General features: G+C 33.2%; 3 protein-coding genes and 4 pseudogenes across 7 annotated transcripts, besides 4 other annotated features; 4 read left to right on the forward strand and 3 right to left on the reverse strand.

Annotated features, from left to right (window-relative positions):
- Positions 1 to 5,456: part of a mobile genetic element that runs on past the window's edge.
- A 1,840-nt stretch (positions 5,457 to 7,296) lies between these two features.
- Positions 7,297 to 8,250, forward strand: TVAGG3_0733930 (uncharacterized protein; the record flags this gene model as incomplete). The annotated part of the gene is made up of 1 exon (XM_051244637.1): positions 7,297 to 8,250. A coding segment is annotated over one exon (954 nt), but the record flags the coding sequence as incomplete, so codon positions are not given.
- Positions 8,251 to 11,061: 2,811 nt separating this feature from the next.
- Positions 11,062 to 11,400, forward strand: TVAGG3_0733940 (uncharacterized protein; the record flags this gene model as incomplete). The annotated part of the gene is made up of 1 exon (XM_051244638.1): positions 11,062 to 11,400. The coding sequence occupies one exon, from the start codon at positions 11,062 to 11,064 to the stop codon at positions 11,398 to 11,400; it is 339 nt and encodes a 112-aa protein (XP_051091225.1).
- Positions 11,401 to 11,954: 554 nt separating this feature from the next.
- Positions 11,955 to 18,911: part of a mobile genetic element that runs on past the window's edge.
- TVAGG3_0733960 lies at positions 12,394 to 12,890 on the forward strand (annotated as a pseudogene). The gene has a single exon. A coding segment is annotated over exon 1 (497 nt).
- On the reverse strand, positions 13,317 to 13,490 carry TVAGG3_0733980 (annotated as a pseudogene). The gene has a single exon. A coding segment is annotated over exon 1 (174 nt).
- Positions 13,317 to 13,586: a mobile genetic element.
- Positions 13,463 to 13,490: a terminal%2Cinverted (terminal inverted repeat of Mariner transposon ID:TVAGG3_0733970).
- On the reverse strand, positions 14,525 to 14,974 carry TVAGG3_0733990 (protein of unknown function, DUF4106 family; the record flags this gene model as incomplete). The annotated part of the gene is made up of 1 exon (XM_051244639.1): positions 14,525 to 14,974. One exon carries the CDS (start codon positions 14,972 to 14,974, stop codon positions 14,525 to 14,527), a length of 450 nt encoding a protein of 149 aa, XP_051091226.1.
- TVAGG3_0734000 lies at positions 15,434 to 15,969 on the forward strand (annotated as a pseudogene). The gene has a single exon. A coding segment is annotated over exon 1 (536 nt).
- Positions 16,352 to 16,981, reverse strand: TVAGG3_0734010 (annotated as a pseudogene). The gene has a single exon. A coding segment is annotated over exon 1 (630 nt).

Raw genomic sequence — 18,911 nt, forward strand, 5'->3', positions numbered from 1 at the left:
ACAAACTGCAACAATAAGTGGAGTAACTGCTCAAAATTCAAATATAAGACAAAATGAAACAATAAGTGGAGTTACTCCTCCGAACACAAATCAAAGACAAAATGCATCAATAAATGCAGTTTCATTTCCAAACACAAATCAAAGACAAAATGCAACAATAAATGCAGTTTCATTTCCAAACACAAATCAAAGACAAAATGCAACAATAAATGCAGTTTCATTTCCAAACACAAATCAAAGACAAACTGCAACAATAAGTTGAGTTACTCTTCCGAACACAAATCAAAGACAAAATGCATCAATAAATGCAGTTTCATTTCCAAACACAAATCAAAGACAAACTGCAACAATAAATGCAGTTTCATTTCCAAACACAAATCAAAGACAAACTGCAACAATAAATGCAGTTTCATTTCCAAACACAAATCAAAGACAAACTGCAACAATAAGTGGAGTTACTCCTCCGAACACAAATCAAAGACAAACTGCAACAATAAGTGGAGTTACTCCTCCGAACACAAATCAAAGACAAAATGCAACAATAAATGCAGTTTCATTTCCAAACACAAATCAAAGACAAAATGCAACAATAAATGCAGTTTCATTTCCAAACACAAATCAAAGACAAACTGCAACAATAAGTGGAGTTACTCCTCCGAACACAAATCAAAGACAAAATGCAACAATAAATGCAGTTTCATTTCCAAACACAAATCAAAGACAAAATGCAACAATAAATGCAGTTTCATTTCCAAACACAAATCAAAGACAAACTGCAACAATAAGTGGAGTTACTCCTCCAAACACAAATCAAAGACAAAATGCAACAATAAATGCAGTTTCATTTCCAAACACAAATCAAAGACAAACTGCAACAATAAGTGGAGTTACTCCTCCGAACACAAATCAAAGACAAAATGCAACAATAAATGCAGTTTCATTTCCAAACACAAATCAAAGACAAAATGCAACAATAAATGCAGTTTCATTTCCAAACACAAATCAAAGACAAAATGCAACAATAAATGCAGTTTCATTTCCAAACACAAATCAAAGACAAATGCAACAATAAATGCAGTCTTTCCAAAACAAATCAAAGACAAAATGCAACAATAAGTGGAGTTACTCCTCCAAACACAAATCAAAGACAAAATGCAACAATAAATGCAGTTTCATTTCCAAACACAAATCAAAGACAAAATGCAACAATAAATGCAGTTTCATTTCCAAACACAAATCAAAGACAAAATGCAACAATAAATGCAGTTTCATTTCCAAACACAAATCAAAGACAAACTGCAACAATAAGTGCAGTTACTCCTCCAAACACAAATCAAAGACAAAATGCAACAATAAATGCAGTTTCATTTCCAAACACAAATCAAAGACAAACTGCAACAATAAGTGGAGTATCTCTCAAAACAAATAAGACAAAATGAAACAATAAGTGGAGTTACTCCTCCGAACACAAATCAAAGACAAAATGCATCAATAAATGCAGTTTCATTTCCAAACACAAATCAAAGACAAACTGCAACAATAAATGCAGTTTCATTTCCAAACACAAATCAAAGACAAAATGCAACAATAAATGCAGTTTCATTTCCAAACACAAATCAAAGACAAACTGCAACAATAAATGCAGTTTCATTTCCAAACACAAATCAAAGACAAACTGCAACAATAAGTGGAGTTACTCCTCCAAACACAAATCAAAGACAAAATGCAACAATAAATGCAGTTTCATTTCCAAACACAAATCAAAGACAAAATGCAACAATAAGTGGAGTAACTGCTCAAAATTCAAATATAAGACAAAATGAAACAATAAGTGGAGTTACTCCTCCGAACACAAATCAAAGACAAAATGCATCAATAAATGCAGTTTCATTTCCAAACACAAATCAAAGACAAACTGCAACAATAAATGCAGTTTCATTTCCAAACACAAATCAAAGACAAAATGCAACAATAAATGCAGTTTCATTTCCAAACACAAATCAAAGACAAAATGCAACAATAATGCAGTTTCATTTCCAAACACAAATCAAAGACAAACTGCAACAATAAGTGGAGTTACTCCTCCGAACACAAATCAAAGACAAAATGCAACAATAAATGCAGTTTCATTTCCAAACACAAATCAAAGACAAAATGCAACAATAAATGCAGTTTCATTTCCAAACACAAATCAAAGACAAACTGCAACAATAAGTGGAGTTACTCCTCCGAACACAAATCAAAGACAAAATGCAACAATAATGAGTTTCTTCCAAACACAAATCAAAGACAAAATGCAACAATAAATGCAGTTTCATTTCCAAACACAAATCAAAGACAAACTGCAACAATAAGTGGAGTCACTCCTTCAAACACAAATCAAAGACAAAATGTAACAATAAATTCGGATATTCAGCGTCAAATCCCTCAGCATCAATCCTCACTACCTAATGAAACTGCTTCTTATTCTTCCCAAATTTCTAATCATTTAACCGATAATCCTCCATTAACAGATTTACAAAATACACATCTAGTGCCAAATTTTGCTTATGATTACCAAAATAATTTTTCAACGCATAAACAATCTATTTTCGTTAATAAAGCTTGCATTGAACTTATTCCTAATTATCAATCTTTTGATGATAAAAATAAAGAGATTCACCGAAAAAGAATCAAAAATATTCTGAGGACTTATCATACATTTTCAATTTCCCAATCCGCACGTATTAAATATTCATTAACCATATATACAAATGGTCATCCTTTGAGATTTCAACGTTACAATGCTCATAATAATTATTTAGAAATTATTTATTATTGCGGATATAAACCTAGATGCAACTTTTGTATGCATGTAAAAGTCTTTGATGAGAAATTAAATATTTCTCCTGAAGAAAAACCAGACAGTAAACTTCATAACTGCCGACCTGCAAAACAATCTCAAATAATTAAAGGAACAAATCCAATGAACTATGATATTGAATCTCAAGTTCAAGATTATGTTGTCAAAAATCCAACCGCAACGATATCAGAAACAAGAAAGTATGCAAATCAACTGATATATGACTGTAATCAAGCCCAGTCTACTAATTTCATTCAGATATCAGAGAAGAAAGTCCAACAGCTGTATTATGAAGTTCATCCTGTCAAATCAAAATCAGAGATTGATCTTATTAATGAAATGTTAGAATTTTTTAATCAAAGATCATATTTTATTACCCAAAGCACAAAAAATGATAATGCCTATTATTTTTTTGGATTGGAACGTTTCATTCGAGTTGCACGGTATTCATCACATTGTTTTATTGATGGAACCTTCAAAGTCGTTCCTGTATCAATAATGAATGGCCAATTATTAAATTTGTTAATTTTTGACCAAGCAACTCAACTGTATCTACCGTTTTTACATATAATCATGACGGGAAGAACAGAAACTGATTATCAAAGAGTATTTAGTATTATGGAGTATGATACTGATATTAAAATTCCTTTATCAACATTTGATGTTATAACAACTGATTTCGAAAAAGCACTTCAAGGCTCAATTTATAAAAGAAAAGGAGAGCAAACCATATTGACTGGATGCATATATCACTTTATTGCAGCATTAGTTAAGAATTTCAAGAAAAAATGTGATCCAGAAGATCTTAACAATAAAATTCTTTTAAAGTTATTATGCGCTTCTCCATTCATGCCAGAAGAAGTTTTTGATTTGGTTTGTAATAAAATTAAATGCATTCAAGATACAAATGAATTTGCAAAATACTTTATTAAAACATGGAGCACAAGCTATAATTCAATCAGCAAGCTCAAAGTATTCGACAATATTTATTCTAATAATGGCGTAGAATCGTACAACAAAGTGTTAAATACAAATATTGTATATTCACATCCCACAATTTTAAAGACGGTACACACTTTAATGAAAGTGGATTTAGCGATTTTGCATCGATATGCACGGGCAGATAAAAACACAAGTGATCATAAACAGTCGTATTTCATTAAATTGAAAAAAATAAATGAAGAGATTCAGTTATTTGAAGAGCATTTTGGTCTGGAAATATCATTAATTCCTGAGGATATAATGAAAAAATATAAGGATTTGTCCAAACATTCTGGAATTGATTTCAGAGATATTGAAATTGAAAGGTATATGTCAAGTGATCAAATACTTGATGACATTCAAATAAATTTAGAAGAAACAAAAAATGAAAAGATAGAAAACATTGAAATTGCCGAAGATGATTTATTTCAATAATATGTAACATTGATTTCTATTCAACTTTATCGTTATTATAATAAACATTTTTATGATTTTTTTAATATTTTTTATAAGTAGATTGAAGATTATTTGATGGAAAGATGTATATATATATACATAATGTACCTTACAATATCTTCATGCTATGAATTCCAGAATAATGACAAGTCTTTCATTCTTAATTAGAAGTCTCCAATATTTTGTCTATTTTTTCATATTTTTTCTATTTTTTTTCACCATTTAAAATTTCTTAAATTCTAAATATAGCAAATTATATCATTTTACTTTCTGCAACGATTTAATCGATAATTATATGAATATTATTGTAAATATTTCTAAAATATTTTAAATACAAATAATTTTAAACTGAACCAAATAAATTGGATAACTTTAACTCAATCAAATAAATATTAATATGAATTTTTATAGAAAAGCTTTATTTTTTTCTCAATTTTTAATTTCATTTCAGTCTCTAAACTTTCTTACTATGTAAAAACGTATTATTATAGTAATAAAATAAAATACATGTTTATTCGATCTCGTATTTCAAAAAAATAAAATTACTTATATAAAAAGATTCTCTTTAGTCAACTTTCTTTTTGAATCTCTAATAAGTTTTTACTGTTGCTTCTATATATTAAGTATTGATTCTTGTAGTAAAGAAAATCCGGAACGTTTATTTATTAGAATACTCGAACTTTGACTTACATATTACTAATTGTAATTATTTTCAAGAGCTATTTCTATTACTCCTACTTGTTCGGCTTAAAATCTGCTATATTGTTAAGATAAACTAAGTCTAAATTTTGAACCATTTTTTGAAAGTTTAAAGTGTAATACATATCGATTTTTTATCCGAATTTAAGAATTGCTTCAAAGTTTTAGCGTGAAATCGTGCATTTTTTCTAATGAAATTGTTATTATAAGATAAGCAATCTGAGTTTTTTTGAATAATATGTCACTACACATGATAGAGCGTTACGTGCTGAAAAGTTACGCTTCGTTCTGAAAGTGGTAATGAAGTTTTATTAGAATTCATCAAAAAAACGTATGAAAATAATCGTATGTCAAAATGTGAGCACTTCTCAAAATTTGCTCACATTTTGACTATTTTTGTGAGATCTTCCTCACAATTTTTGACAAACGTACAAAAAAGTGCCAAAATGTGAGCAAATGTGAGCAATTTTTATATCTCGGTATTTGTCAACGAATATTGTCAAAGCAGTTTTCACATCTAAAATATTTTTGGACCATAATGGTATGGCTTCACAGTATCTTGTGTTTTGACCAACAAATATTAACCAGTATGGAGGTCCATCTGTTCTAACTCTCGGAATGTTTTCCAAGATATCCATAAACCAAGCATTTGGTGTTGAACTAAAGATTTTTATCATGAGTGTTTTCTTTGTCGCTTTAGAAACATAGGGGTCCTTGTTCGGATTCGTCATTTTTTACCCTATAAGAAATGGGTTTATTTGGCGCATTAGCAGGAGTCGCATCTAGATTTTTACCCGCAGTGGGAACAATAGCCAGAGGTGCATTTGGAATTGGAAGGAAGATTTTGAGTACATTAGGTATACTTAAAGAGAAAGCACAACCTATTATACAAACTGTACAGAAAGGTTGGGATGTAGCACGAGATGCAACAAATCTTATTCCAAATCCTGAAACAAGAGGAAAAGTTCAAGGATGGATGGACAATGTAGGAAGACAAGCAGGAAACTATTATAACAAAGCAAATGACTACTATAACCAAGCAGGACACTATATGGACCAAGGTGAAAGATTCTTTAACAGAGGATATAACATGCACAACAGTGGTAAACAATAACCAACCTCAACCGCCTCAAACGTGGGGAATGTAAAGTTTTTTATTGAGATGAAATGAACAATGCAGCATTGAGACAAATAAGTTCAAGATGGATTTGTCGGCTTCCAGCATTTACACCACGTGTTTGTAAAGTTCTTCCTATACCTCAGGAAGTTTTAGACGACTTAAAAAACCTAAACAACAGTTGAAAACAAACCAAACTAAATTTTTTTACTGAGATGAAAATGAACAATGCAGCTTTAAACAGAATAAGTCATGGAAGACCACCTTTTACACCACGTGTTTGTAAAGTTCTTCCTATACCTCAGGAAGTTTTAGACCGACTTAAAAAACCTAAACAACCAGTTGAAAACAAACCAAACTAAGATTTTTTACTGAGATGAAATGACCGAAGAAGTTGAAACGGTAGATTTGACACCACAAACAAAAAGTTCAGAACCATTGTCAAAACCTGTCAAAGAACTTACAGATGAAGAGAAAAATTCATAATAGAAAGTGCCAGGTCTGGAAATACAAACCCTAACTATAAAGTCACTTTTCATAGAAATGGAACGGCTAGTATCTCAAAAAAGAAACAGACTCTCACAAATAAAATATTGAAGTCTGAAGGAGCTTTCGAGACAACAGATGGAAAAGTTTACTTCACTGACCAACAGTTCATTATAGAACATCTCATTGACTTAGAGTCGAAATATTCTAAACTTTACAACAAACACAAAAAGTTGAAAGGAAAACAAAAACAAATGGCATATGATATTTATGAAGATGTTGACGACACAACTGTTCCTGCAAGTGAAGTAAAGTCAGAGGAACCGAAAAGTGACGAAAAAGATAGAAGAAGAAAACCAAAAACTGAAGATAAACCAAAACCAAAGTTTAGTTTCCAAACTAAACCAAGTCAACCTTCATTAGCTGGTATGGGTTGGCGTCAAAGACTTATGGCAGCAGGCGGTTATGTAAAGTAAAGAAAAAATATTTTTTTATTTTTATAAAAATGCCCCCATATAGAATGGACAGAAAGTCTGCTAGAATAAAAGCAGAGTTACAAAGATATGGTTGGAGAGTTTCGAAGAATTTTAAATATAGGAAGGGAAGACCCATAAAAGTCTATGACAAATTGTCTGGTCTTCGCTACGAAATGGATTTGGAAATAGCACGTGCCAATTATCCAAATAGACTAGAGAGGTTAGAAGAAGAACGTCTTATGGACATGCCTTTCGATGTTAGTGAACCTCAAGTTGAAGGACACGACGGCTTTGCCAGATTCTACTGGAAACATGACGAACAATTGCATCCTTTGAGAAGGAAAAAAGGAAAAGGTGAAGACACACATGCTCCCATGGAAAGAACAAGATATGCATATGAAAAGTATCGTGAAGTTAGAAGTCAAATTACATCTGGTCGAACCTTTACAGTAAACTTTGACGAAGGAAAGAACAAAGAAGGCTTCATGGGAGTACTTGCTGCAATTCAAGACGGAAATAAGAAAGGACACAATCTCAGATTGACCATAACAGATTTGGATGGTCACATTTACTATGCACATGGCAATGAACAAACAGCCGCAAAACTTCTTGACGCTTTCAAGACTACAAAGAGAGAACAAATGGTTGACTCCGACTCAGACATTTTGAATGCAATTGAAGGAATTGCAAGTGTCAAGTTCGAATGGTACCAACCTAACCCTCAAGCAGTCAGACAACATGCTGGATACTTCCCGTTCATAAATAAGTCTGACATTGACTTGACAAGGTATGGAATTTACAATTCAATTGAAACAATTGTCAATGAACCTTGCATTCTTACATGTCTCAGGAACTCTGGTCTTGTTACAGATGAGAAGATGAAGTATCTTGAGTCATGTGTGAAGACAAGGTACATTCTCAGAGGTCAATTGGCAAAAATTGCACCGTTGGCAAATGTTAATATCCGAGTCAACATACCTACAGCTAAAGGTTCTTCACATGACGACTATGTTGTTGACAAAGACTTACCATGGTTGAAGATTGTAATTGTCCACAACCACTTCATGTTGAACGAAAGTCTTACAAACCCATTCTTTGGTAAAAGTAAGTGCAACATTGTCAGAGCTGTAAACATTCTTTTCGAGAAAGGTTTGTTGGAACCAATTCCAGATGACAAGCTGACAGAAACTTTTGTACCAAAAGACGAAACAAACTTTTCATTGTTAGCAAGACCAAAAGTTGTTCCAGACAAAGTTCTAGTACAAAAGAAGTACACAGTTCCACAGGGGGTTGGTATGTTCGGATACCAACCTGAACCAGAAGAACTTCCAATGAGGTTGCAAGAACTTCAAGATGCTATAAACAAACTTCCATTGAGACATCCAATTGACGTCAAATTGTATTGGAGAGCATCTGAGTTAGGTCAGAAGGTTTTATATGAAACAGGTTGCTTCGACGATGTTTATGAGATAACAGGAGAAGTTTCTCAGAAGATAAGAGACTCACTTGAATTTCCACAAACTGGACCAATTGGTTGCGACAAGTTCGACTCAGATGAAAAGATATACTATGTCGACCTTAACGCTGCATACATGAGGTTTGTCCAATATATTCCGACTGGAATTCCAAACGAAGATGGTGAGTTCCCGGAAGGAACTATACAGTTGGAAAAGTCATACAACAACTGTAGATATTAGGAAAGCTTCAAACCCAAACTTGCAATGACACTCAAATTGCTTATGAATTCGACATGGGGATATTCCATTAAGAAACCTCAAGAGATGAAGAGTAAACATTATGAGAAGGTCGACAACTTTGTTGAAAGGTTTTCTCCTTTTGTTTTGAAGTACGAATTCACTCAAGGTCAAAGTGGCTTAGTAACCACATTAAAACCTATTGTCGAACATTGGTCTTACCCTCAGTTCGCAAAGGCAGTCCTTGACAACTACAACAAATTCTTCTCCGATGTCAAATCCAAAGTGAAGGTTTACTATGAGAACATTGACGCACTCATGACGAACGAAGAAGGATACAACAAACTCATTGAAATGGGAATGGTCGGTGAAAAGATGGGCTGTTTTAAGCTAGATAAGGTATTTTCCGAAGTTCATGTAATATCGAAAAGGAAATATGGGGGCATACTTGAAGACGGCACAGAAATAAAACATTGCATGAAATAAAAAATTTATTTTTAAAAAAGTGACATTTTTTTTATTTTATTTGAAATGTACGCTGAGTTTGTTGGAGAAGACCGTTGGGAAACTTGTTTGTTAGATGAGAAATATGAAATGGCATACCATTTTAAAACAATATATTTTTACATATATTAAATGCTTCAGGTTGAAAAACAAAGAACAAAAGTAACAGATACAAAACCGTTAGACTATATCTTTACAAATGCTGGTAGGACTATTTCAGATGAAGAAATTTCATCCCGAGCATACAGGTTTGACTATCCAATTCGTTGGCTTCAAAGTCCTTCAGATGCAAAGGCAATAGGATTTAGAAGAGTTTTGTTTTCAAATAGAACTAACGCATTTATGTTCGCAGTATATTTTCATGGGCAGTATGAAGGTTCTGATGGTCTAATAGACAAATTTGACGAAATGAGAATCTTTACAGTTCGTTCAGACGAAAGTCTTGAGAAAACTCTAAGATGACTTTCAAACTCAAATGAACAAATTTTATTGGGAATTTCAAAAAAAAAATACGACTCTTTACTAAATGGAACATACTATCTGAACTAGAATATGACAAGATGAACTCCACCGTTTCATTTCAAAAGATTGAAATTAACCCTCCAAGAGATACAGAGTTTTTATTTTGGGAAGTAGACAAACGTTCTTGGGCACAATTTTCGGTTACTAAACCAGAACGAACCATTACCACAGATGGTCCATTTAAATTTATACTTCCACCAGCAGATTTGATGGTTTATAGAAACGTGTTTGACCCTCAAAATGTTATGTGTCATGCAAGTTTCAGTTCAAGCAACAATAGTTTTCTATGTATTGGTAAGGACCTTTATGACTTTGCTTCTAAATTCTACGAACCACCTAGTAACAGTTTCTCTGACTTTCAAGTTTGGTTCACAACAAATGGTGTGCAACATATTATTCCATTGTACTATGACTTTTATCTCGAATTGTCTTTCATATATAACTACAGAAAAGTGCTGAAAAAGTATTGAATGTGAAGATATTAGAAAAATAACATTTTTTCTAACATCGTAGAAACTCATGAAAACAATTTATTTTTGACACTTTCACAAAAAACATAAAAAAAGTGAGTTAAAATGAGATGTTTACTGAACTGGCTGAATGTCGCCTTCACAGGTTATGTAGAATGGTTGACCAGAGAAGTGAAGGAGACCCTGAGAATTTGGTTCATTCTTGGGAAGGGTTCTCTCTGTTTGGAAGTAGTATCCAAGGACGCTTGGCAAAGAACTTTATAATGGCTTCCTTCTTTGCTTGCTTTATGTCGTCGTAGGCTGTCCCGTCTGGTATTTGAATTGGAATTCCAGTCGAAGTCTCGAGATTCAAGGCAGCCCCTCCCGTTATCCAACCGTTAACAAGCTTGCCTTTTACATTCTGCCTGAGGAAGTCTTTAACAAGCTCGTTAATTTCAATTAGGTAAATTGCCTCGTCGGTAGGTTCGACCTCGACCATTGCTACTGTCAGAAAAAGTACTGCTACTGTCAGTAAAAGTACTGCTACTGTCAGTAAAAGTACTGCTACTGTCAGTAAAAGTACTGCTAGGAGCAGAAAAACTACTGCTACTGTCAGTAAAAAGGAAAATTTGAGAGGGTTTTCGACGATAAAGTACTGCTACTGTCAGAAAAAGTACTGCTACTGTCAGTAAAAGTACTGCTACTGTCAGTAAAAGTACTGCTAGGAGCAGAAAAAGTACTGCTACTGTCAGTAAAAGTACTGCTACTGTCAGTAAAAGTACTGCTAGTAGCAGAGATTTTTATCGTTGTGGTCCGACGGTTAAGCCACAAACGAATGTCCGACGTCCCACCAACCGAGTACATTCCCAAACCAGAGGAACCTAAAGAACCACAACAGTCTCCTCAGCAACCTCAGTTCCAGCAAGTACCTCCGAATTACTACCAATTTCCACCTCAAGGTTACTACCCACCACAAGGCTTCCCGAACTACCCTCCTCAGCCTATGCCTTACTTCCCCAACCCTTGGTTGTTCCAGCAAGCTCCACACCAACAATTCCAATTCCAATCTCAGTCCAAGAGAGACCAAGACTTCGAAGAAGGTCTGAACCGCTTACGCAAAGAGTATGCTACAGCTCCAATTGAGAGAAAGTTGTTCCCGGACCAAAAAATATAATTTAGGTGAAGAGGTGAGATTTCACCTCTTTTTTCACCTGTTTTTTCACCCTCTTGAATTTTCATGAATTTTATATATTAATGTTTTCGTTAAGCCACTTTGTGCCGTCAGTCAGTCAGTCAGTCAGTTTAGGAAAGACTTTAGAAAGTTGTTGGAAAATAAGTCCTGGGAAGAGTATTATAAGGCATTTTGTGAAGAATATAGCAACCGCCGGAATTCAGACGGTTGCTTTTTATACAAAATTCATGCAGGAAATTCTTGGGTTTTGGTTGAAAGAATACGGTGGAGCCAAAAGTGGCTCGACCTCAAAACAAGCATTTTATGAGCTTACTAAGGGTGTTATGAATGAATTCAAATGTATTTACATACATCCTGACCTCGTTCATTTTGTTGCTGAATTCAGCAAAAATATAATTTAGGTGAAGAGGTGAGATTTCACCTCTTTTTTCACCTGTTTTTTCACCCTCTTGAATTTTCATGAATTTCCTTAAGATAGAAAAAATAAAGTTAGTTTTATTTTTATTTATTTTTTTATTTTGTATGTAAGAACAGAAATGTCAACAATCGGCACAACAACAATTCAAACAACAGCACCAAACTCGTTAGTCATGAATCCAACATCTATGTTAGTAGAAATGAAAAGCTTCATTCCATCTTCATATACTTTCGAAACAGAAATACAAAGAATAAAGCAGGAACTTTTAACAAGTAATTTAGACTGTAGTGCGAAAGATGAAACAAATGAACAGTATCTTTATGAAATGCAGGACATTATTGACCATTTACCCAAATTGCCTGAAATCCAACAACAAAAGCTCACTATTCCTGAATTCGACGAAATTGAAGTCAAAGCAACTGACTCAGTAGAAATAAAGAAGTTCATACGAAAGGTAAATTATGAATTCCTTGGTTTTCATTGCAACCATAAAGTTATGGACAAAGATTGCGACATGGTATATAAGAACATCTCTGACATATATAAATCTGGGGAGTTTAAGACATACGACAACTTTGTTTCATTAGCTGCAAAATGTGTATGGCAGATAAGAGATAAAGATAGAAGAGGTAAGGTATGGAATGAACAGATAAAACCAACTGCTTCAGATTTAAAGAAAACCATTGACGCCTTAGTTGTTTTAGCAGGTAAGGTTTCAGAATATAACGCAAAAATGAACCCGCAATGTTCAAAATGTAAAGCAGCAATGAGGAAATATAACTACTCCGTCAAAGAGATAGAAAGAATGAGAAACGACTATGCAGATTTAAAGAAAGAAGCAGAGAAGCCGGTAGAAGATAAAATGAACATGTTAGAATTTCTGAACAAAAACTATCCAACTGCTGACGATTTCCTTCTATCTGACGTCAAGAAGAAGTATAAAGAAACTTTCGGCATTGTTAAAACATTCGATGTACTAAAAGAAGAAATAGAAGCTACAAAACTGTTTAGGATTTCAAATATACATCGTACAATTCATGTAAAACGCTTATAAAATAACTGGGGTGAAAATTAGGTGAAAAAAGAGGTGAAATCTCACCTCTTCACCTAAAATATATTTTTATTGAATTCAGCAACAAAATTCTGAGTAAAATGGCATATGGCTTGTGTCAAACCGTTGAGTTTTCACAAAATTTAAAAAATAACGTTTACCATGTAAAACGTTTATAAAATAACTGGGGTAGAAATGAGGTGAAATCTCACCTCTTCACCTAAAATATATTTTTATTGAATTCAGCACAAAAATCATGAATTTCCTCATATGATTGCTTCCCTCGGAAAACCGAGGGAAGAGATTCCGTACGAAAATCGCAAGAATTTGGCTCCTGGTTTGAAAGGATATTATGTACATAGACTTCTTGTAAATGCTGTTGCAATGTGGGCTTCACCTAAAATATATTTTTATTGAATTCAGCACTAAGTAGATTTTTTTACAGTCTTTGCATTTTTTTGCAAGAGCGAGGATGTTTTCTTTATGATTCATTAAAAAAATGAAAAAAATCCCTCCAAAATTTTCCGCGAAACCGCCTCTTGTCTCAAAATTCATTTTATATCCCGGCATGGCGCCAAAATACAACATACTCATCATATACATATATTCATATTTTTTATTATATATTTATAATCAGCATATATCTCCTTTAATAGTCTCATATAGAGCGCTGTGCTAAACGCACCTTTGGACACCCTATAGAAAAAATAAAGTTAGTTTTATTTTTATTTATTTTTTTATTTTGTATGTAAAGACAGATATGTCAACAACAGAGAACACAACAACAGTTATAGTCCATGAAGCTATAAATGAAGAATACGAGTGGGTTCAGTTTAACAAACAACTCCGTCTCATTCGTTCGGTCAAAGACGATATGTACCAAATGCAAAGTATTTTGACAGCATGTTTTGCTCCAGATACTAAGCTTCCTAAAGACTGGTTTAGGAACCAAAGCACACAAGAACTTTTGAGCGAAGCACAGCGAGACATACTTTTTTCTGAAAACAGTGAAGAACAGCGAGTAGGTAAAAAACCCCAGTCGCCAAAACTCTATGAAAATCGTGAAAAATTGCCAAACGGTTTGAGAGGATATTATGTACATAGACTTCTTGTAAATGCTGTTGCAATGTGGGCTTCGCCTCGTTATGCTTGGTATATTTACAGACTTCTTGACGAAATTCATAGACAAGAACGTGAAGAGATGGAAAAGAAACTTCATGCAAAAGATGAAGTCATTGAAGCAAAAGACAAAAGCATTCAGAAAAGAATACCACGTTCGGTACCAAAAGGTAAGGAAAAGAACTATAAGTATATGATTTATACTGAAGAGATGGAAAATGAAGAAGATAAAGATATGGTTATGTTGCATTTAGTCAGAAGAAACAACAAAAGCTTTTACGACCTTGCTAAGATTTACAAATCTGACAGAAATTGGTTCTATCGTGAAAACTTACCGATTTCAATGACCCCAAATGAAGATGTGAAACAAATAGTTCAAGATACGTTACCTCAAACACACTATGATATGAAAGGTTGTACAATTTTTACCTTCAAAGAAGACTTACCGCTACTGAAAGAAAAAATAACAGAGTATTTTGACAACTTCAAACAAGTAGGGTAGATGAACCATTTATTTTTCAAGCTTGACTTTTTACAATTTGAACTTTGTTTGCGTAGATATGAATTCTGAAAGAAGTATGAGGGTCTTGTATGACTTTGTACTTCTCCCATAGTTCATGTCTGTCAAACTTACCTGCCATGGACTCTTTCATAAGTTCCATGCAATCGTCTTCGGACAATCTGGGGAAAAGTATTATGTCAGTAAGTATTCTCTTTACATCCTTACTTAAACTCTTTGCTGTCTGTACACATATTACGACTGAAATGTTAAAGTGCCTAAGTTTCTTAAGAATTCGACACATATCTTGTTCTCTGTTCTTTAACAAAGGATGAGAGGCGAAATCATCTAAGATAAGAAGACACCTATGAGGGTATGTCTTCCAATCGTAAGATTGCAATTTCTTCGAAATGTATTCTATCTCTTTCTGTTTGTTTCTGAAGTGTTTCTTCTCTAATATTCTCTGCATTTCCTCATTTGGGTCTTTAAACTTAGAATTTATATACTCATTTATAGCATTATACTTCAAAACTCTTCTTTGGTACTTCTTTATCCAATCTAACAACTCAGTATCCTTTATACATACTAACTTAGACTTCTTTATAATATCTTTGAACGAATTGACGGTTTGGTCAAATTGACCCGAAGTACTACAAATAACAACTAACTCATAGAATGGGTTCTTCTCATCTAGTTCTTGTTGTTGTGCAGCCATTTTAAGATAAGTGAAAGTCTTACCCGACCCAGGTGGTGCAATTAGACCTGTTATACCATTCTGAGCAAATAAGAACTTGTCATGTATAGGCTTTATCTAGCATTTTCTAACTTCACCTTGTTCTTATTTAAAACATTCTCAAATTTCTTGTCAATGTCAGCAAACTTTTTTTTAACATATTTTTAGAAAAATTAAAATTTTTATCTTTAGAAAATGTCTAGCGATTTCGCTATCTATATTCGAGACAAACTTTTTGACAGCAAAACATCTGTCGACCATAAAATCTTACATAGTGTAAACAAGAAAGGGGAATTTGTTCTAAAGTTCTGTTTCTGGGAATATGACAAGAACCATAAACATTAAGCAGAGAAGTCTTAAATTTGTCAATGACAGACTTGTTGACAGAGATGACACCGATTGGAAAGATGAAGTCCAACAAAAGTTCTTAGAATGCAAAGAAGACACATGCGCTGTTCTTGAAGATGAAATAGAAAACAGAATAGATGAGCTATTAAAGGACAAAGAACTTTTACATAAATATAGTTGCGCCAAATTTGACATAACTCCACCAGAAAAGAAGAAGAGAGAAAAGAAAGAAAAGAAAGTAGAAGAAGAGAAGAAAAGAACCTGAACCAGTTCCAGAGAAAAAAAATTTGACATGTAAAAATAAAATTTTATTTTTAGAACATTTCTGGGTCAATGTCAATGTTCTCTTCCTCTTTAGGAGTAAACACTGGCTTAGACTCTAAAATCTTTTTTACCCAATTTACCTTGAACTTCTACAACTTTAGACTCATAATATTCATAGTCGTCTGTCTCTTTGGTTCATAAGGTATAACAAGTTTGTATGCTTTGCCTTCTTAAGGTTTGAGACCTTCTGTCAAAACTTTCTTTGACTGTTAACAAACCTTCTATGTCTAAGTCTTCAAATTTCGCACCATTTTAGTCACAATAGCAAACTTAACTGGTTCGATGTTCCAAACTTTGCTGAATGAAGACTTTTCAAAATGGTAGAAGTAAACATTCAAATATGTGAATGGGGTCTAGTTCTTCTTAAGTCCTGACATGTACTTGTTACTGAGATGAATTTTGCCATCTTTTCTATCGGATAAAAAAATATTTTTTTTAAATTTACTCAGAAAATTTTTCTTTGTATATACACCATTCTGAACATCTAAAAGACTTTTGACATTTGCCAAGAATGTACGTTTAGAAGCTGCTATATAACCATATTCTTGACAATATTGTTTATATTCATCATATAAAGACCTTTCATCTAATGACACAAAGTCGCTTTCTTCTATGAACAGTTCATATACACTCTTGTTTGCTTCTAACAATGTTTGTCTCTCTTCGGTATGTGGAATTTTTGGATTGAACTTAGAAATATCTAATGTCATGAAATATGAGAACAAGTGGTTGTAAAAGTCAGATGTCAAAGTTTCTGCTAAGTCGTCAAAATATTCTGTATCTTGCATATGAGAATCTGACGTTCTGACAACTACATATCTTCTGTCAGAACTTTCTAACTTCATCGGAACAGCAGTTTGAAACCATAATGAAGTTTGCAACATTTTCACAAACTCTTTGGTCTTTATACTTTCTTTCAACAACTCCAACTTTGTCTGTTATAAGACTCTTCAAAGCATCTGAGTTCAAAACTTTTGTTGTATCTATACTTTGAAGTTCATTGCAAACTATAAGTTTCATATTCTCTATTGAGGAGTTAAACTTGCCACAGATGTTTTCTAAGTTTGTCATATTAGGGTTCGAATAACCTTCTAACAGTTTGCATAAGATATCTGTAAAGAAAGTATTCTTACCAGTTCCTTGTTTTCCAATTATAATGAGAGCAGTTTCATTTTTAGCACTTGGATGTTGTAAGATGTTTGCAAACCAACATAAGATATACTCATAAACCTTTTCGTTTCCATTGCATATAATTTCTTTGACATGGTCTAACCAAGCTTCTATAATATTTTCTTTCCATTCTACTTGTTCGTATTTATATCCAGTGAAGATAGAATAGAAGTTTGGAGAAGGTGTATAGAACTTTATACCACGAACTGAAAAATCTTCTAACTTTGACAATAAGATATCCCAAGCATCTAACATCTTCATTCCAACTTGTACAACTTTTATTTTCTTAAGTTTCTGTCTACATTCTTGTTCAGACACTATTGTTGCTCTTGGTTTGTTTAAAGACAACATCCATTCTTTCATGACATAACATTCTGGGCAGAGTCAACATAAATGACTAAACGTTTCAAATTCTCGACTGCTTTGTTATAGTCTAAATGGACACATATTTCTGAATGCTTGGAAGTCATAAAAATCTGAAACATCTATTCTGTACATTTTTATAAGAATAAAAAATATTATTTTTTTATTCTTGACTTTGGTTCCATTTGTTGCATTTGTTGTTCTTGAGCTATTTGTTGTTGAAGTTGTTCTTGTAATACAATACTTTCACCAGTTGCATCTCCAATTCGAAACTTTCTGCCGTCATTGACAAATACATAGGACATAAAAGTTTTACAGGAACAAAGTTTGCGTCAACTAATGTCAACGTTATACTTGCCAAAGTGTTTGAGTTCACTAAGGTTGAAAATTCTGCATTCGAATGAACAATAGGCAAACCAGCAGAGAAAGTATTGTTTATACGCATAAGTATCTTTTGGTCATAATAGTTTCTGTCGACATTCGAATAACACTTTGAACCTAAGTTTGAAACAATATATAAGATGGTGTGCTTAATGTCAATGGAATAGACATTCCTTGTATGATACCTTTCCTGTTATAGGAAACTGTTGGTAGTAAAAAACCAGAAATAAGTTTTGTATTATAGCTCATATCGTTTATAGTAAACTCAGTCGGACATCCAAACATAATGAAACCTGCTCTAGTTGCAGCACATGTACACCCGTACTTAAAGTATTAAATAAGTCAACAAAACCTGTTGGTGGCATATCTGAGTACGTATCTTCAAAGGAGTATTTTTTACCATTCACAACAATAAAGTCTTCTGGTGTAAAAGAGCAAAACAGGCTTTAGTCGTCATTGTGTTAAGGTTAGTTTACAATATCGTCCTTGAGGACTTTGTAAGTTTGTTGTTATAGAATTATATGACTCAGGTTTTAGTCGTAATAGTATAAACCATTATGTCTTCTGCCATTTACTTAGCAAATAAATTTTAATGAAATGTTGTGGTCGTCAAATATTTTTATAACGTCTGGGAAACTATATTTTAAGTTCAACGTTTCACCTCCTTTCATAACGTATATCTTGTCAATGACATTATATGAAACACCCACAGCAACCAATGTCGGGTTCTATTTCTTTGATGTTTATATCGTCTGCCTCTGTCAAAAGTTTCAATAGTTCTTTCAAAACTTCATGAGGTGCAATGACATATGAGTTCACTTTTACAGGGTTGTGTTCGACCAAGTTTAACATTATACCTAAAGCTTGACAAATCTTCTCCTGAGTTTGAAGTTTGTCTTTCAGTTGTGGTAGTCGTTTCGAATATCTGCAACAGAACTTAAGTCTCTGTTAACTTCAGGATATGTTGGTTCTTTTACAGGAACAATTGTTATACCATCTTCGTCTTCGTATGGTTTCCCCACTTCAAACATCTCTGTCTTTGACATTGACAATAACACTTTGACTGTTTGTTTGAGTTGGTGAATTT

The sequence above is a fragment of the Trichomonas vaginalis genome, chromosome III (assembly GCF_026262505.1).
Source record: "Trichomonas vaginalis G3 chromosome III, whole genome shotgun sequence".
NCBI lineage: Eukaryota > Parabasalia > Trichomonadida > Trichomonadidae > Trichomonas > Trichomonas vaginalis.